Source organism: Phocoena sinus, chromosome 1 (assembly GCF_008692025.1).
Source record: "Phocoena sinus isolate mPhoSin1 chromosome 1, mPhoSin1.pri, whole genome shotgun sequence".
In the NCBI taxonomy this organism is placed as follows: Eukaryota; Metazoa; Chordata; class Mammalia; order Artiodactyla; family Phocoenidae; genus Phocoena; species Phocoena sinus.
In genome coordinates, this window is record NC_045763.1 from 14,314,594 (window position 1) to 14,335,103 (window position 20,510).

The 20,510-nt window shown below is 54.9% G+C and overlaps 1 protein-coding gene across 3 annotated transcripts in view; it reads left to right on the forward strand.

Annotated features, from left to right (window-relative positions):
- PAX7 (paired box 7) overlaps positions 1–19,255 on the forward strand; it is a 99,103-nt gene extending 79,848 nt beyond the window's left edge. For 2 of the 3 annotated variants that reach the window (XM_032646608.1, XM_032646616.1), the window contains exons 8-9: positions 11,768–12,014; positions 19,140–19,255. In XM_032646608.1, coding sequence (XP_032502499.1) covers positions 11,768–12,014; positions 19,140–19,255 — 363 coding nt within the window. Of the gene's footprint in view, positions 1–7,408; positions 7,438–11,767; positions 12,015–19,139 lie in introns of all 3 variants that reach the window. The other variant, XM_032646601.1, reaches the window with a different exon arrangement.
- The last annotated feature ends 1,255 nt before the right edge of the window (positions 19,256–20,510 follow it).

The following is a 20,510-nucleotide window of genomic DNA, read 5'->3' on the forward strand; positions in this document are numbered from 1 at the left end:
AGGTGGGCTGTAACAGATTTGTATGCATTAGCTTTAAAATGCAGGCTCATTTTGCATGCTTTGCCACTGTGGAGCTGTATTTGTTGACCATCACAATAAAATTAATTAGCGTCAGGGCTAGTCGACACTCCAGGAAGTTGTGCCATGTTCTCTCGTGGCTTGGTATGGCACGTGACGCCATGCAACATCACGGGTGTCGGGACCGAGGGAGAGGCAAAGATGACTGGATGTGTGGAGTTTGGGTGACCAAGAGGCTGATGTAATCGTAGACAGATACAGGGAGTGCAGGAGGAGGATTGGATCGGGGTAGATGTATGGAGGTCGAGGCCAGGGGGCTGCCCAGGAGAGAGCTCAGGGCAGAGATGTGGATTTCAGAGGCCTCTCTCTATAGAGACACAGAGACGGAATACTGTGCTGAAAGCGGCTGGGAGGATGCTTGGTCCAGCTGTTCTTCTAGGCTGGATGAGAACATGGGGGGGCCCACATGTTTTCTTTTCCCCCTCCATTTCTACTATGGGTGGCCGGGACGTTGAGGTCCCTGCTCTGTGCTGCAGCAAGAATCTGGTTGAGGATGAGGAGGGAGCAGAGACTCCAAGAAGGAAAGAAAAGGACGGAGCAGAGCATCCCGGGTCCCCAGCTGGTCCTTAGCAGCGTCTGTCCTCGCCAAGCTGCCTCCAGCTGAGTGTGATTTTGCTATTTATTTACATGTAATTATTGCTATGAGGTGCAGATATTAACGCTGTCAAGAGCAATTTGCTCTGACATTTTTCACTCACTCAGGGCCCCCGCCACTCTCGACGGACCCCAGGGTTCTCTCAGCCCGGGCCGCTGCTCGCTCGGTGGCCGGGCCGGAACCACCCAGCCGGCAAGGAGTGGCGTCAGTGAGCTCACCCAGCTCCTCCGCAAACCCATTAAACTTCGAAATTGAATTTGGTCTGGGAAAGGGCCGGCTGGGCCCTGCTCCACCCGGCCGAGGCTGGCTCAAGGCCTCCCTGCCCTGCCTTCCTCCAAGAAAACTGGGCAGGGGCTGGGCTGGCTGGGGCAGGGGCTGGTGGCTGAGGCTGGCAGAGGGCAGCTGGTGAAGACGGTGGAGGGTCATTGTCAGAGAGGTGGGAGAGGACACAGCCACCAAGGCGGCCAAGGCATAAGGGTCAGGCATGGCGGCTGGAACCCTCTCGACCCCATTACCGGCTCACCCTACAAGAAAACCAGGCAGCTCTAACTTTGGGGGACGTTATTGCAATTGACTGCTATACCCACCTAACAAAGAGACTTCCCTCTGGGGCCCGGCAAGCACCTTAGGCAGCCTGCAGGGCGTGGTACCACGCGTGTAGGAGAGGTGCCGAGCTGGCCCTGCGGGGGGTCCCGGAGATAGATGCTGGAAAGGGAATCGACTTTGGAGTTACATCTTCTGAGTTCAAGCCCCAGTCCACCACTTCCTGATTGTACAGACTTGGGTGAGTTTTTTTAGCTCCCCTGAGCCTCAGTTTCCTGATCTGTAACATGGAACAGCCTATACCCATATTTCATTGAACCTAAGATGATTTGATGCTGGTCCTTTCTTGATCTTCTCAGAAGACCTCAACAGAACCTTTGCACGCAGCTGGTGTCATTGCTACCACAGCCGTATCAAGGTGCTATGGATGGTGAAATGCATTCCAATTCTAGAAAGATGAACATCCACGTTGTTCTGACAGCTGTGGTAAGGAGTGGATGGCAGTGCTGCCCGCCCATAGTAGGTGCTTGGCACGTAGTAGGTGCTTAATTACGGAAGGCTACGATCAGGTTTCCTTGTGAGCCTCTTGATAACCAGGGGCTGTTTCATACAAGAGGACACTGAGGTTTGTTCCTTTTTTCACTCGTTCTTTCCACTTAAGGGACTTTGCTCCTTGAGAGGACCAGCAGGGCCTGAGCCATCATGGCCGTGAGTCCCTAACACGTTGTGATACGTGCCAGCTTGTCTGCCCAGGTACTAACGAGGCCTCCCTGCCACCACTCACTCCCTGCCATGGCCAAATCTGCGTCCTCGTCCTCTGGTAATTACTGAGGGGGAGAACTCCCACCACGCCAGGGGGGCCCGAGAGCCCAGGCCACCCTGTCCCCCTCCTCCTCTCCCAACCTGGGCCCGGCCAAAGTCAAGGAGGCCCCCCTCCCCCCTCAGCCCTCCCGGCTCCCCCTCCTCCCTTCAGCTCAGCCAATTAGGCCCCTGACACCTGGAGCCACTGACAAACTGTTTCTGTCACTTGCTCTCTGTCTTTCATTAGGGCCGCAGAGGAGGGGGAGCTGGAGGGGAGGGGGGAGGAGATGGGATCTTTCATGCTTAGTAAGGCCAGATACATTAATTACAAAACGGCCATTTGCCGCGTGAAAGTGTGCTAATTAAATTTATGCAATCATTATCTTTAAATAGTCATATCTTTCCCGGCGATCGGCCCCTTCCTTCTCCAACCCACCACGGCTCTGAGAGCGGAGTTGCGCTAATCCCATCCACCATTATCACGCCATCAGAAATGGTCTCTGAATCCCACCGCACCCCATCAGCTCCAGCACCCACCAGGGACCAGGAGCCCTTGGACCCATCCTGGCACAGACCCCTTCAGACTGGGGCCAACCCAGGATCCACCTAGGGAGGGGGAAGCCAAAGTCTGCCCCCACCCCACCAGTGTTTCTAGATGCTTCTAGAAGTTTCCACATATTTGGAGGTTGACATCTTGTAGACCAAACACTGGAAATTTGTATGTGTGTGTGAGAGAGAGAGAGAGAGAGAGAGTCTTAGCTTCTTGGACAATGAGTGGGAAGTCGTTCTGTGCATCCCGCCATTTTCGAAACAGCCTTTAGCTAAGCCGGCAAGGACCCCTGGGGAGAGGAGGGACCTTCCGTTTATTTTCACCCACCCAACTCTGTGCCAGGCCCTGTGCTGGGGATAAAAGATAAGTAAATTCATTCATTCACGGGTTCACTCACTCAATAAATATTTGTTAGACATCTACTGTGTGATGGGCACAGGGAATCAATAGGACGGCAAATGTGCCTCTAGCAGCTCTTGGTCAAATCCAAGGTCAAGGTCAGTCTGTGCCCAGGGGAGAAAGGGGGACCATGGCAGGGCTGAAAGTTTTCTCTCAGTGATGCCCTTTTTTGGCTTCGTCTCTCAGAGTATCTCCCTTCACACACCAGGAGGTTCTTACCACAGTCTTGGCTGAATCCTTCCTCTGCAGAAATTATCCTCCCTGCTTTCCTCTCCCATCAAACAGAGCCTGACTCCTGAGTCTTTTTGGGTGCGGTCTGTGGAACTCCCACGTGGAGGGAGGAGAGAAGCTGGTGGACTCTGGCGGTGGGGAGGGCCCTCCTGGCCAGAGATGACAGTCAGTGACAACCTGTTTCCCGAGTGCCCTCTGAGCTTCTGAGGTCCCCAAGCCCCAGCGTGTGCCCTTGGTGAGATCAACTAGAGGGGCAAGACCGGACATGTGCCCAGACATACGTGCTGTACCGTTAGCAACACTCACACATGAGCATCACAAACGATACTCACACACATGCACACACAATACTATCACACGAACTCAGGAGCACACATACAGAACTCCCATTTGCAGACGTACTCTCGTGTGTACATGTGTGCACGTATGAGACACACACGCACACACAGACTCACAGACACACATACAAAATTCAAATATACACACACACAATACTTTCATGTGCACCTGCGTGCGTACACACCCACACTAGCCTCACACATGCAGTATCCCCCGTGTGCTCCCGTATGATACACACACACACACAACACACACATACACAGTGTTAAGAATGACCCAGAGCCACATATGGTAAGTGGAGACCACAGCCATTGCAGGGCAAGAGTACCGGACTAAAGGTCAGGGGTCAAGGGTTCTTGCCCCGGTGCTCATCCCCTAGGTGATTCTGGGTGAGCCCCTCCTAAGCCTCAGTTTCTTTATCTGAGAAATGAGGTAACAGCACTTCATAGAATGGTTCTGAGGCTTAAAGGGAGATGGCTTTGGAAACTGTAAGGTTCCATGCTCGTGCAAGAGAATGGCCTTCATGGGAGACTGGGTGGGGACAAGCGTGAGGGGAACAGGAGTCAGGGGGCTGGGGCTGGGGTCGGGCAGGGGAGGGATGCTTGCCTGGGCACCAGCTCTCCTGGTTGGCGGGGGGCTGCTGTGTGAGATGTGGCTGGTGGAGGGTGTGGCAGGCGAGGGCCACAAGCAGAAAGATGGAAGGCGAAGTGGGGGGCGGCGACAGGGGGGCCTGCGGGAAATCTTGTTTCGGATGCTCAAGTCAGCACCCAAAGCCCATTACCGCTGTCCACAGGAGGCAGGGAGAGGGGCGGGCGCCCAGATCCTCTTAGCGGAGAATTGAGCGCGAGAGAGGGGGAGCAGCGGTGGTGGGCGGCTATCCGGGTGGGTGATTTCTCGCTTGCACTAATCCCAGCATGGAGCTGGGAACAGGCGGCGGGATGGGCAGGTGTGCGTTTGTGTGACGTGTGTCTGCGCTGTGTGGTGTGTGTAGGTCTGTTTGCCCGTGTGCGTCTGCGAAGTGTGTGGATGGCGTAGGGGTGGGCAGTTGTTCATGTGTCACATTCTTTGTGTGTCGTGTTGGCTTGTCTGTATAATGCCGTGCTTATCCCGGTATGAGTGTCTGTGTGTACTCTGTGTGCGTGCCCGTGATTTCACCCACTGGGTGTGGAGGTGTAGTCATACTGTGTGTGTAGCAAGAATAGTGATGACCTGAGAGCAGTGGTTCTCGTAGTTGGCAGCATACTAGAATCATTGGAGGAGTGAGCTTTTAAAAATCTCCATTCCCAGACCCTCAGACCAATTAATCAGCAGCTCTAAGGGGTGGGGTCCTGGCGTCAACATCTTAAAAGACCCTCCAGGTGATTGCACTGGGCAGCCAACATGGAGAAGCGGTCTCCGAGCGGAGAAACCCCAGGGGAGCCGCCCTGTGGCTTCTCCCCAGCCCTTAGCCTGCCCTTATGGGGTTTATCTGGACACAGAGGTGGACTTCGGACCCCAGACCCTGAGAGACCAGGGCAAGTCATGAGCTGGGCTTCCCCGGCTCATCCTCAGCCTGGGACAGTCTGTGGTCCAAAGAGACGTATTTCATGTAATGCAGACGGAAATCGTGTTCCATTCCTGGCAAGCTGTGCCCTTACCTTCTCTCCCTGACAATGGGGACAGGCTGCTCCCCAAACGTGCCCCTCTCAGCTCTTGTGGAAGTCAGGAGGATGAGTTAGTAAGCGGGTGGACCAGGCGGGGCTGCAATCAGACCTAAGGCTTGGAGATCAAAGCGCTTGTGTGCCAAGCCAGCCGGTCATTCTGGGGCCAAACCGGAGCCTACCGGCAGGAGGGGTGGCCATCGTGAGCCCCAGGACCGGCTACACTGCCGCTAGTTTGCGGGGACAACGCTGCCCGAGTGCAAACCGTTGCCCCTCTTTGAGCCTCCGTCTCCGCATCTCTGAAGATGTGCCGATCTCCGAGGTGCCTCCCAGCTTTCACGTGTGTATTTAGATGTGCTTACGTGCAGGTGTGTGGACAAAAGTGCATTGATGAGTTTAAGAAGGGTAGGTGAGTGTACGTGAAGTTTATCATGACAGTTTATCGGAGTTTTGATGAAAAGCCATGTGGTGATCTGGATAAGAGGTGTTTTGAGTTGTCTCACCTTCTGGGATGCAGGTGTGTGTCCCTGTGGAGGTGCAGTGTGGGCTGCTCTGTGCAGTGTGTGTGTTGTGTGGGTGTGTGAATCCTGGGCCTCGCTAGTTCTCAGCTCGAGACTTCATAGATTCGCCACTCTCTACAAATGAGCACATTCAGGGACCCTTGGGGACCAAGGCAAGCCATGAACTGGGCCTCCCCAGACCATCCCCCGGAGGGGTATGATGTGTCCACGTGACACATGCCTTGCTCCCTTTCCAGAGTGCAGGCAGAGTGGTGCTCCGTTCAGAAAGCACCCACTGTGTGCCAGGCCCCATGGGGGAGAAGAGATAGAAAAGACAGGGTCCCTGACAGGGAGGAGGTCCCTGTGTCTGCCTTGTCTCAAGCCGTGTCCCATCTAATCCAGGTGGAATATAGGGGGAGAGGAAGAGGAGGGAGAGAGCTTACATTTACCGAGAACAAATAACATGCCAGGCACTGCGTAAGCATCCTATGTGCATTTACTCATTTATTCTTTCCAATAACCCTATAGGTAGCTACAATTACTATCATTCCCATTATACAGACGAGAAAACTGAGGTCCAAAAAGTTAAAGAAATTGCCCATGGTCACAGCTAGTCAGTGGCAGAGCATGGACGCTCACGCAGATATCCTGGCCCCCAGTGCTGCAGGGAAGCCCCTCAGAGCACTCACTGGCCGAGTGTCTTTGGTGAAACCGCTGTCCCTCTGAGGCCTCAGGGTCCCCTTCTGGCATTGCAGAGGCGGGGCTCCCCACCTGCTGCCTGGTCACTGGTCCCGTGGTCCTTGGCCTCATTCTAACCCCAGTCTCATCTCCAGGTCCACTGTCCCGACCTCACCAGTCTCGGCCCCTGCCCCTCCCTCCCCCCCTGCATCCTGCCATGGGCCCACTCACCCACCCTGAACCTGGCCATGGAGCCCCGATGACGGTGATCACCCCTTCTAATTGCAGCCTCGCTCCCAAAGCCACGTTCGGTTATCACAGAGGGTGCAGATCTCACAGCTCAGCCTCCTCTGTCCCAGGCCCTCGGGGCCAGCTCAGGAGCGGAGGGAATTAATTACATTTTTCCCATCCCCTTCTTTTAAAGTAGGGGAGCGCCGGCACGTCCCGGAGGAGGGGGCGGTGAGCAGAGGATGTGGGAGGGGGGCTGATGCTGGGCTCCCGCAGCTCCCACCCCCCAAAACCTAGAAGCCTCTCCCGGGCGGCAGAAGGTGGCGGGGCGAGACCGGCCCCTTATTGATTTAGTCTGGTGGAGGCTGGGACTGATTTAGAGCAGAGGGAGAGGAAGGGGCTTGGGGGGGGGCATGGCGGGTAGAGGGGGAGAGGAAGGGATGGCTGTCACTCAGCCTGACAGACAGCCCAGAGATTTGCCTTCAGATAAAACCTTACAGATGTGGAGGTCGGTATTGATTTTGAGTTAGTAACGGTAACGTACCAAGAAGTAATACATTAGTGAAAGCAAGGTCACCGGGGAAAAAAGTAAAACCCACCGGGGGAGAGGCCTTAGCATACTTGAGGGGGGGTGGATTACCGCATCAGACCAGGACTTCCTCTAGTTCAAAAGTTTGCAGGCCCCAGACCTCGGCTGGGCCCCTAACTCTGGGCAAACGCTTCCTGCTTCCGCGGGCAAAGAGGGACTCCCGGGGGCCCATGGGCCAGCCACAGGCCGGCGAGGGCCACGTAGGCCTGCGGGGCTCTGTGCAGTGCGGTTGCCGAGGGCCTCTCTCTCTCGTGCTCTCCAACACAGCTTGCTGTGGGGAAGGAACACAGCTAGGGGTCAGGGAGACACGGGTTCAGATCCCAGCTCTGCCAGTTACTGGTCGTGTGACCTCAGGCACTCCTTTTCACGTTCCTGTGCTTCGATTTCCCCATCTGCAGAATGGGGGTAATAGCCCATTTGCTGGAGAAGTCATTCAGTGCTCCCCTCTCTCACCTCTCTTTATTTATTTATTTACTTTTTGCGGTACGCGGGCCTCTCACTGCTGTGGCCTCTCCCGTTGCGGAGCACAGGCTCTGGACGCGCAGGCTCAGCGGCCATGGCTCACGGGCCCAGCTGCTCCGCGGCATGTGGGGTCCTCCCGGACCAGGGCACGAACCCGTGTCCCCTGCAACGGCAGGCGGACTCTCAACCACTGCGCCACCAGGGAAGCTCCCACCACTCTTTAGATGGGTCCAATCCCATCAGCTTGGAAGTGGTCATGCCTTGAGACAGGGGTTGGATGCAAGGGAAACCCTTTGATCCCCAGGCCTCCAGGCGCTCTGGAAGAGAGCGGACACATGCTGCACAGCCCCCATTCACACCTACCCTAGGTGTGGATTTGATTTGATGTCCCAGGCAAATCCCATTGAACAAATCCCATTACAAGGAGAGCTCCCTGGGCCTGAGCTGATTCTGAGCTGTCTCTTAATGACCCAGGGTCCCAGCCCCCCAAGCCACTGCGCACCACATGAGCTCCTTCTGACAAAGCATTCCAGGAAGTCTTGCAGCTCCGAGGATCTTCAGTCTTATCGTTGACCTTCTTGCTATGTCTCAGACCTGAGGGGTTCCAACCTCAGGGCCTTTGCACTTGCTGACTCTTCTGCCTGGAAAACTCTCTGCTCTGTCTTCCCTTGGCTGGTTCTTTTTGGTCTTGCTGAATCTCACCTCTCTGGGGAGGTCTTGCCTGACTACTCCACATACTCTATTTTTCTTCCATAGCGTTTATCAGTTTCATAAATTATATTATTTGTCCATTTATTTGTTGTCAGCCTCCTTCACTCGACTGACAGCTCCAGGAGGTCGTGGAGCTGCTGCTGTTCATTACTGCATCTCAGCGCCTGGCTTAGTGTCTGGCACATATTAGGTGCTCAATAAATATTTGCTAAGTGAATACGCATGAATTCAATAGGATTTTCTGAGCTTATAGTATGTAGCAGGCACAATGTAGGCACTGAGGCTGCAATGATGGATGAAACACAGTTCCATCCTGCCCTCAAAGAGCTCACAGTCCAGCCCTAGCTCTAGCCTGGGAAACGTTTTGATCAATGAATAAGTGAATGAATGAAGGATGTCTTCAGGAAACACTATATGGTTTGGGATAGCTGGGCCATAAAGTGCAAGGCAGGAATGGGTGGGAGGAGTTGGGACAGGCAGGTAGAGGTCCAGTCACAAGAAGACTTTGCCCTGTTTATCTGGGAGGTACGAGGAGCCACAGATAATTCAAGCCTTCCATGTCGTCAGATTTGGTGGTGGTTGTCTATAGGGCTCTGCCTTGCAGGATGAGTACTGGGTCTATGCACAGCTCCCAGCCCATCCCCCAAAGCACCCATCTCCTCTCCCTAACCACAACCTAACCACAACCGATTTGTACCCTCCATCCCATCCTTTCTGGGGGTGGCATCTGGGTGCTGCGCAGGAGGTAAGGATGAAACTGGGGTCTCACCAGAGCTGACAAACCCTCACAAGAGTCTCCCAGCCCCACACTTGTCGTTTTGAAGGAAAAGAAATGGGGCCCTGTGTGTTTTCCCCAAGCCTCTAAGTTTATTCCTGGAGCCCAGGCCTCCTTGAAGGGAAGAGCAGGGTTACTGTTGATATGGGGTAGGGAATGAGATGATGGTGGTTTTCTTAATTCAGATGGAAGGTGGGAACCTGACAGGCAACCTGGAAGAGAATCGGGGCAGTGTGAGATTCCTGAGTACCGCGCCCACCCCCCGCCAGGCCCACCAAACACACACACCAGCAAATTCCTCGGACCCAGGACCCCATCTCAACACTCAGAGAGCAACAAACCCAGCTCAGCGGTATCAGACGTCCTCACACACCACCCCCTTCACCGGGTCCCTCTCACCAGCACCCCTGGGTGGACCCTGCCATGAGAGAGGCCTCAGAAGTATGTTCAACAAAGAGTGAGTTTGGGAGAACTCAGCTCCCTAAAAACACCCAAACTAGTCCAGGTGTCTCCTTCTCCCAGACCCATCCCCGTGTGTCTTTGCCATCTCACTGGGTTGACACCCCGTGAAGTCCCACCTAAACCCCCCCAGCTGCGGTGGAGACAAAGTCCAGCCCCAGCGGGCCTGGTGCCCTTGACTTTGGCTCTGGGAGAGGGTGGAGAAAGAAAGGAGGAGGGGTGACCCCCAGGGCTGAGGGGAATGTTCTGGGTACATTGTGGGAAGAGTCAGGGGGAGGCTGTGCTCATGGCATTCCAGAGGAACCAGGCCCCCCAGGGGTGAGGGACCGCACTGCACACCCCCACCAACAGCTGCTAGGGAACAAACATCTGGGGTGAGAACCCCTACCGTGGTTAAGACCCATCTTGGAGAGTCAGACTTGCCATCATCAGGGGAGTGGGGTCAGGCCTGGACTGCTCCCTGGCAGACCTGCTGTGAGATCTGGGGAAGCCACAGCCCTTCGCAGGCCTCAGTTTCTCCATCCTAGAAATGGGCCTTATGGCTCCACCTCACACCTCTCTGCAGGGCTCTGCACCGGGAGAGTCACACGAGTCTGTGGCTAAGAGGAGGGAAAGGTAAGGAGAAGGGGAAGAGGAGCATTAGAGGATCTGGGGCTGCTGATACCTGAGCACTTTCCACACACAGAGCCTGTCTCAACCTCCCAGCCACACTCTAAGGATGGGGGCAGTCACAGGGGTTAAGGGACCCCTGGCGGCTGCACAGCCAGTAACTGGAGGAGCTCAGCGTCTGCCCCTGGCCTGAGGATTCCATGTCCATGCCCTCCACCCCGCCCAGGCCTCATGCCTGCGGCAGGGATGGGTCAAAAACGGGAAGGTGAAAATTTTCACAAGGTGTCTAGTTGGCAAAAAGATCATTGCTCCAATGCCCGAGGCCTGCTTTCTCCCCAGGGGGGTGCGTGGGGACATCAGAGAGCACACCGTATGCCCAGCATGGATTGCAGCATGGCCCTTCAGCTCCGTGCTGAGCAGATTATCAGCAAGGCTGACCACCCCGGCCCTGGGGCCTCCCTCCCCATAAAGGGTGGCATTACCAAGAGGCCATCAGGATCCCGGGCCCTGCAGGTCAGGTCCACAAGGGCTGCCTCTTTATCCCCCTCCCCGTCATCTCTCCTGGATTGACCAGGACACCCCACCCGCACCTCCCCCCCGCCCGCACCTGCTGCCTGCACCACCTTTCCCACTCTGTCTCCAGTAGCTGGGCCACCGGGATGCCTGGGTGCCCTCCTCTGGGCTCCCACAGCCCCCTCTGCTGCCTCTACCATGCCCCTCATCACTCCATATTCTGATGAGCTGTTGCTAGTTGCCACCCCCACCAGACCCAGAGACTCCTCCGGTCAAGGTCAGGGACCACGGCTCTTCGTCCTCTGAAGTCCCAGGGCCCGGCCTGAGGCCTAGAGCCATAGTCATCATCAATGCATGTTTGTTGAATGAATAAGTGAACACACAGATGAACCAACACCAGGTTTTTAAGCTGAGTTTCTAGAGACAAGCCTCACCCTGTCAGCTGGGGTTGCCAGCACTGATGGTGAGTTCCTGTTTGCTAAACCAGGCCAAGCAGGAAGGGGGTGATGGTCACAGACATCCGGGAGCTGCCAGAATCAATGCTATTTGAAAGCATTGGCCATGTAGGGGCAGAAGCCCAAAGGCAAGAGCATAGTAGCATAGGACGGGGGAGTAAAGCTGGACAGATCCAGAGTTTAACCTTTGTGTTGGAAGATGGGGGCATCCCAGTCTGATGGGAGAGACGTAACTAGCTGGTTCAGTCAGTCATTTGTTTATGCATGTATGCATTCATTCATTGGGCAGACAGAAACAAGGTGCCCCTCAGAGCCAGGCCTAGGGATAGAGAGGGGAACTACGCCTGCCCTGCCCGCAAAAGCTCTCAGTGGAGGGAGGCTCCATGGGCCAGGACTCGACCAGAGAAACTGCTAACCATCTTACCCACAGAGGCAAGCAAGCCAGGTAAATGGAGTATCTCAAGGCTGCAGGGACCTCAAGGGAGCAGCTCCAGCAGAGGCCTGTCCAAGGCCAGCCCGGCATCTCCCCTGCTCACCCTCGCGTCTGCAGGTCCTTCCTCCGAGCCCCGCGCGCCCGCCGTGGCGCCAGCACTGACGGTCTCTCCCCCGCAGGTGATGAGCATTCTGAGTAACCCCGGTGCAGTGCCGCCGCAGCCCCAGGCCGACTTCTCCATCTCTCCGCTGCACGGCGGCCTGGACTCCGCCACCTCCATCTCGGCCAGCTGCAGCCAGCGGGCTGACTCCATCAAGCCGGGAGACAGCCTGCCCACCTCCCAGTCCTACTGCCCGCCCACCTACAGCACCCCCGGCTACAGCGTGGACCCCGTGGCTGGCTACCAGTACGGCCAGTATGGCCAGAGTGAGTGCCTGGCGCCCTGGGCGTCCCCCTCCCTCTCCCTGCCCCGCCCGCCTCCAAGGACCTCCCACTTATGTGTAGAGAACAGCAAGGTGGTGCTGGGGTGCTGGTGCCCATTTCATAGGTGAGGAAATTGAGCTCCAAGAAGGCGGAACGGCTGTCCAAGGAGGATGCTGAGACACTACTACTGTCTTAGAGCCGCGCTGCCCCATAGGAACATAATACGAACCACCAGTGTCATTAAAATTCCCTAGTAGCCACATTTTACAAGTGGAATGATTTTTACTAACATTTTTTATGTAACCCAGTATATCCAAGAGGTGATCATTTCGATGTGTAATCCGTACAAAATTAGTAAGAAGGTTTTTTTTTTTACATTCTTTTTTTCGTACACTGTCTTTGAAATCCAGCCTATTTTCATTCAGATGTTGTTTTCATTGGAAATACTCGATCTGCATTTAAGTTGCATCAGATTTACAACTGAGGAAGTAGATTTACACACCCAAGTTGTTCCAAATATACTGAAAAGTTTCCCAACCACTAAATTAAAGCGAATTTCAGTTTTTAAATTTAAGTTGGATAAAATGAAATCAAAAGGTAACATTCAGTTCCCCGGTTGCCCCAGGCACATTTCAAGTGCTCCGGAGAGCCATGTGTGCTGGTGTCAGACAACGCCGCGTGAGAGATCCTGCCCCTTTCTCCCCGCCCTACCTCCGCTATAGGGCAAGGCAGTATCTTGAGTTATCTCCCCTGCCCCCATCCTCAGCCTTGGTTTCCCCAAACCGTGAGCTGGTCTCAGGCCCCCATCCCAGCTGCCACACCCTTGGCACCTGGCCTGGGGTTAGAGACGGCAGACCCTCAGACCGAAGGCTGCAAAAGGCGGGCTGGGCCACAGCCTCCAGCTGGACGGGGATGGACGGACTGACGGATGGGGCAGCAACAGGGCCAGTCAAGACAGCCCGGGGAGCCAAGGTCACAGGCTGCCCCTCCTGCCTCGCCCCCGGCAAAGGCGTCACCTGCTGGTGTCAAACCGATCAGAAGGGCATGTGACAAGAGGGTGTGACCTTCCAGCCCCAGGGCTTTTCTGTGCTTCTCTGCCCTCAGTGTAGCCCTGACCCAGCCCCACTGACCTCTGCTTCCTAAGCCCACACCCACCCACCCCTCCTCACGCAGCCTTGGCCCCCACGGCTAAATGAGGGCCAGCTGTGCCGGCCTCCGCCTCCCAGCCGTGTTCGCAGCCCCTTCCCTGTATATGTGCGTGTTCACATACGTGTATCTGGGCGAGTACGAATACATGCGTCATGGATACCTTACAGTTTGTGTGTGTGCGTGTGGGTGGGTGTTTCGGCATGCACGTGTAAGTGCACACATCTTGCATATAGGTGAGTATGTTTATATGTATATATGTGAATGTGTGAGTGGCGCATATGGGTATATGTGTGTATGACACACGTGTGTGGGTATAAATGAGCATATCGTGTGCACGTGGTCGCATGTGGGTTTGTATGTTAACACTTCTGCACACATTTGGTCACGTGAGTATATGTGGCTACAGCACATATGCACGTGTGTTGACGTGTGTACGTGTGGCTCAGTGTCTATGTAGGTGCCTGTGTTTGACCTACGTCGCTATGTGGAATGTATAACAAATATGTGTGCATGTGTGTAGGGGTGTGTGTAAGTGTACGAATATGTGTTGCAGTGTGTACATGTGTGTTCAGCGTGTACATACGCTGGAGTGTGTAAGTGTATTGGGGAGTATGTGTGTGTGCAGAGCGTACATGCGGCTGTGGGTCTGCTTGAGTGTGTGCATAGGTGTGGCTGTGTGTACTGGTGTCCAGTTGTGCGTCTGGGTGTGAACACACGATGCTGTCTGTGCGTATAACTGTGTCTGCGTGAATGTGTGTGCATGGGGTCATAGAACACACGTGTGCGTGTATGTCTGAGAGCAGGGTGCCTACATGTGCACGGGAGTGTTTCCAGAGGGGCCAGGGTGACCCCCTGCCCCAGCCCGTGTTCCCGGGCACGGAGCGGGACACACATGCTCTTGATAAAGAGTTTAGAGCAGCTTCCAGTGGCGGCGGCGGCAGCCCTGGCCTGGGGCAGGCGTTAGTCACACCCGGAGCCCTGTGCCCCACTCCAGGGGCGCCTGCCCAACTCGGAAATAAAATTAACCCCAAAGTCAGCACGGGGGCCGTGAAGGAGGGGGGATCAAAAGGAAAAGGGCCCAGGAGGCGAGAAAGGAGTTTTGTTCCCCTTTGCTGGGGAAAAGCTGGCCAGCGATTTCCTCCTCTGTCCCCACTCACCCTCCCACTCACCCCCCCATCCTCCCTCCTCCCTCCTCCCTCTGGCTCTCCCTCCTCCCACTCACTCCCCCTCTAGCTCCACCCTTGCTCCCCTGGCTCCTCCAGGGTCGCTCAGAGGACCTCCTGGGCCACCTTCTCCTGCACTCCCAACTCAGACCCCATACCCCTCCACCCACCCCACAGAGGCTCCAAGGGCAGGCTGGGAGGGGCCTGAGGGAGAGTCTGCCCCTCCACCACCACGGTGTGGGCAAGTCACCTGCCTCTCTGAGCCTCAGTTTTGCCATCTGTGAAATGGGGGCCCAGGGATTAGACTCCATCGTCTTGATGTTTTCCCCTGGTACCATCCCCCTCACCTTTGACATCCTGGGACAACCCAGGGACACACGGTGTTCCCACTGACCACTGCCCCATGTTCGTGGGTGACCGAACCCACCTATGACTGGGCTCCCACAGCCCATGTGTGAGAGCCTCATGTTCCAAGCCGTGCTGTGTATGCCCAGGACCACCTGTCATCTTCTCACATCCGTCCCATGCATGAGGTTAGCCCACTGGGCACTGGGCTAAATGCATGTTCCTCATTTCGTGTAATCCTCAAAAATCCCAGGTTATTTGCTCTCAGGTTACAGATGCAAAAGCTATGGCTCAGAGAGACTAGGAACTTTCCCCAAGGCCACACAGAAAGTGAATGATGGACTCCAGGTCACCTAACTTCAAACCTAGTTCTCTTTGGGTCAAACCACAAACCTGTATAAGATCCTGAGTAATGATGCACACCGTGACCCACCTGGGTGTGGATTTATGTGTACAACTTCACATGCACCTGTGCATGGACAGATTTATTTCTCTGTGGGTATTCACTAGTGTGTGTCTATACATAGCTTCAAGGTAGAACTATTCAAGATGTATGTGTATAAAGGAAGGAGAAATGATGGTTTCTTGAGCATCTACTGTGGGTCTGGCATTCCATCCTGACGGCCACCCCGTGCAGGGTGCAGGATTATTCCCATTGGGCAGATGAGGAAATGGGATCCCAGAGAGATTGGCTGCCTGAGATCACCCGGTGGTATGTATCGACGTGCACACGGCCACACCTTTAGCCACGGAAAGCATCACTTTCAGGTGTGCCTGGAGTGACGTGAGCCAAACTCTTAAGCAGCAGGGTCCACCTCCTCTTCCCGGGCCTCTCATCTTCCCAGGGACACCTTCACACCTTCCTTTCCTGCTCCCTGCCATCGTCCATCCATCCGTCTCTCCCCGTCCCTAAAGGGGGTGGGGGCAGGGGGGCAGGGACGGGGCACATGGCCGATTAATACGGCCCCGGTGTTCCCAGAGGCCAGGGCCGTACTAATGATGGGGCTGATAGAACGCAGAAGTGTGAAAAGAATTTTAATAGATCTGACAAGTCTAATAAGAATTTGTGTCTAGAAGGGTCCTCCTCTGGGGCCGCGGGCTGACGAGACGCTGACGGCTGAGATTTGTTTACTGGTTGGCATCGCTGCCACCTCTCCTGCCAACTCCCGATTAATCTAATTTGAGACATTTAGAGCCCAGGCTCAGGCGCGAGGCAAAAGAGGGGGACGCAGAGAGACAGAAGGACAGGAAGGGCCATTGACAGACGCCATAATGAGAAATGTCACAGCCCTGCCCCTCGCCGGACCCCGGCCTGACCCCAGGGAGAGGCAGACTCTGCGGGATGACGGGTGCCCTTGAAGTAGGCTGGGTCGTAGGTAGATTTTGGCTTGGTGTTTCCTCGCTCATCTTGACAACAAGCACCTACTGTGCGCAGGGCTGTGGCTGGTGACAGGGAGAGGCTAAAGAGGAAGAGACAGAGTGCCCAGAGGCACAAGCAGGACAAATTCAGGCTCCTCCAGCTCACGTGCCATGCGTGTGCCTCTGGGCCGGCCATCTTTCTGAGCCTTGGTTTCCATGTTTGTAAAATGGGAACAACCGTATCTAAAGCATGGGACTGTTGAAAGAATCAGATGAGATTTTGTCCGCCTAGTACCTAGTGCTTCCCATCCATCATTGTCATTCAAAGCCAGGCCTTTCTGCCCCACCTGCAGGAAGAGCTGTGCCCTTAGACGAGTCACTTACATTTCCTGAAGTAGAAAATGGGGCCATTGCAGGCTTTGGGGTATAGAGTGTTCCATACACTCTGAAGTGCTGTACACGAACAAGGGTGATGCTATAGGAGGCTGCTGGGTGGGGTTGGTCGGGGGTGAGTAGCAGCTGGCATCAGACTGCCTGCATTTGAATTATGATTCCATGATTTAGGAGCCCTGGGATCTTTCAAGTTATGCAGTCTGTCAGGGCAGGGCCTCAGTTTTGTCATATGCAAAATGGGGATGATAATAATAATACCAACCCCACAGAGTTGTTGCGAGAATTTTAAATGAGACGAGGCACATGAAGTGCTTAAAACAGGACTGGCAGAGAGCCAGCTCTGGGGAAACGTTAGCTTCCCCTCTTCCCCTTCCTATTACCACCCTGACAGTGAGGCCTTCTCGTGGGCAGGACCTGGAGCCCAGATGAAACTGGCTCCGAGTAGCTGAGATGGTGTGGCCACAGCTGCCGGGTCCCCCTGAGGCCAGAGATGGGAGATTTTCCCACCCTCACCCAGAGTAAGGGCTAGGTCCAAGGCAGGCCACCACCACTCTGTCCTACCTGCTGGGAGCCTGGAGGCTGAATGACCTCAGAGGCAGCACCCAAGGGGCCCAATTCAGTCCCTAGAGCCTGGGAAGCTGAGGGGCACAGGGTCCACACACTCCAGAAAGACCCCAGGGCTCTTGCACATCCTTTAGGAATCTAGGAGGCCATGCCCTGAGCACTCCGTGCCCGGCATCTTAAAGCCCATTATCTCATTTGATTCTCGTAACAGCCCTTGAGGAGTCTGGAATTTGTTCTCCCCATTTTACAGACAAGGAAACAGCGCTGGAGAGGCAAAGTGATTTGCCCAAAGCCACGTGAGCAGGAGGTAACTGGGCCTCTGAATTGCCCCATTCACTGTTCCTTTCCTTCTTGCCACCATCAAAGGGCATGTCTGCTTACTAAGCCCCAATCCCGGGAGCCCACATCTATCCAACTCACTATGTACCAGGCACAGTGCTAGCTAACCACTTTATATACATTTTCTCATTTAATCCCAATTACCCTTCAGCCTAGGTGCTACTATTATCTCCCAAGGAAACTGAGGCTTGGAAAGGTGAGTTGGTATGCCCCAAATCACACACGGAGAGTTGACAGGAGCAGTTTGCATCTAGGTCATTTGAGCCCCTAGGCAATACAGCCTCCTGGATCTCAATTATTTTTTAGAATTTTTTTTTTTTTTTTTTTTTTTGGCCATGCCGGGTGGCATGCGGGGTCTTAGTTCCCCAGCCAGGGATTGAACCTGAGCCCCCTGCAGTGGAAGCGTGGAGTCTTAACCACTGGACCGCCAGGGAAGTCCCACTGGAGCTCAATTATCGATACAGCCCATCTCACCTCCCCAGTTGCACTCTAGCCATGCCCATCACCTCCTGGCTCTACCCACCCATCCAAGGCAGGAGCCCCCAACCTTGAGGAGACATGTAGAGTGTTACAGGGCCCCTCAGTGGGCAAGTGACAGAGAGGGCGTTGGGCCAGGCCTCGTGATTCCTACCATAGTCCCCTCTCCATCTTCCCCTCACCTCTGGATCCGAGGGGTCCAGGGGGTTGGATTGATCACAGCCACAGATTCTGGTTTGGGAGGTGGCATCTCTGTGCCTTTCAAGAGGCCTTGGTCACATGCCAGTCGTCATTTGGTCAGGGATGATTTCTGCTGCAGCCCCAGGCAGGCACAATTAGGACAGTGAGGACAGAACACACGTAGACATACCTGCACACACAAACACACTCACCCGGACACATGGACCTAGCTTAGGTAGAGCTCACCTGTGCAGTTACCTGTACATGCACAGGTGTTCCCACTGTTTTTCTACACATGTAGGTGCACACCACTCACCCACCTCGGTGCACACGTACATGTACAAGTATTGTTCGTGCCCATTACTACATCCCGGAGATTCTCGTTTCCACGGTTCACCACACGCAAGTACACACCCTCAAACTCTCATTCTTCTCCTCCGGGTGACCAGAAAGGACAAGGCTGAACGTCTCAACTCCCTGCATTACAGGCTCCTAGCTCCTCCTTCTGCGTGGACCCCTCAGCTCCCCGGAAAAATCTCCTTTGATTTTTGAGTATGAGGTCTTGCTTTGCCTCATCCATGAGCTGGGCTTAGAGTCCAAAAAAGGCAGAAGGACCTTGTCCTCATTACTACCTGGATGCCATGGGACTCACTGGATGTCCCCCAGAGCAGGGATAGGTGGAAAGAGGAGCTAATTCTTCACTAAACAATGTGATACCCTCCGTACTTCCCTACAGAATCCACGAAAGAGCTGGGTAAATAATGTGTTAAGCAAATATATACTGAATGATTGGAGAGGAAGTGAGAGAAAGAGCTTCATGAAGAAATGGATGGATGGATGGGTGGATGTATGGATGAACAGATGGAGAGGCAAGGAGTGGATGGACAAACTGATGAATGGATAAATGGATGGACAATGCATAGATGGATAAATATATGATTGGATGGATGGATGGATGGATGGAAGAAGAGATGGATAGATGGACAGAAGGATGGATGGATAAATTAATGAAGGAATAAATGGATGGATAGATGGATATATGGATGGATGGAGGATGGATGGATGGATGGATGGATGGATGGGTGAACGGATGTGGGGCAGACTGAGTAATAGGCAAAAAGAACCTCAATTTCTAGGAGTTTATCTTTTTTTTTTCCAGCTGCTGTTGATTACCTGGCCAAAAACGTGAGCCTCTCCACACAGCGTCGCATGAAGCTCGGGGAACATTCGGCTGTGCTGGGACTCCTGCCTGTGGAAACTGGCCAGGCCTACTAGGGCCCCTGGGGCGACTTGCCCCAGCCCAAGTCCCAGCCTAACCCTTACTGATCCCTGAGCCTCCCAGCCTCAGTCCCTTCATCGCCCTGGGGTCCCAGGAGGCCAGGAAAGGAGCCCATTCCCTTCTCATGGCCAGCGCTCTGGAGACGAACAGCCCATCCACCATTTGCCTGTGATGAGGGACCTGGAGTAACCCCCTTGGAGTCTGCCCCCTCACTGTCCCCCCAGGAGGGTCTCTGGTCAGCCTGCAGTCTTCCCCCAGCCAAATCCTGTCGTGGCCTCTGTGCCATTTCAGACACAGAGATCACAGCTCACCCTGAATAGAGAGTACCTTGAGCGCCCAAAGGAGGATGGTGTCTGGGATGACGTCCTGGAGCCCTTTGGACCCAACTCCAGTTGGTCCCCTGGCCAGAGGAGGAGGTGGAGCTCACAGGGCCGCTCTTGGCTGGGAGTGTTGGGAGCCGGCCCTCCCGGGTGGGTGTCCGGCTCAGGGCCAGAACCGCGGCCATTCCTCCTCTGAACACTGGGACTTTAGCAGAAGGGGGGACCCTAGCCCTGAGGCATTCCCAGGGAATCACCTAGGAATTCTGAGGACTTCAGGAGCCTCTCCACACACCTCTGCTGGATGGAGGGGGGAATCCAGCCCAGGCAGGGGGACTGGGACCACCAGGAACAGGCTTAGCCGGGGGCGGGGCCATGTGGGTGGGGCTTGTCGGCAGTGGGCCAGCCCAGGGTACCAGGACCCAAGCCAGGCATCCGGAAGCAGCTTTGGGCTCTTAGACTGAAGCCCCAGTTCCAACTTTGCCCACCCCACTTAGAGCCTGGGGAGCCCACAGAACCTCCAGTTTTCTCATTCACTGAATCAGATGGCAGGGGGAGGGGATCAAGTCTTGAGGACACATAAGTGAAGAGGCAGGCTCAGAAGGGGTTTCTGTAACTGGGGTCCCTCTGCTTGTGGGCAGCAAACCTTTGTTGCCAAAGGCTTCAGCTCTATGCCTCCAAGTCCACGGCCCATGGAGCTTCGATTTCTCACAGAGCCTCCCTCAGAGACCCAGGCCTATCCCCTGCATGCCCTACCCTCTAGGAATGGGGCCTCCATTGGTCTGGGAATCCCTTTAAGCTGCTGGGGGTGCAGAGAGCTTCCCTTGGGGCTCTGGAGGAGGGTTCTTGGATCATCAGGGACTGGCTGCCCCACAGACATGACCACAGATTCTCCTTGGCATTTGCGGGGGAGGCATGTCCCTGTCCCACCCAG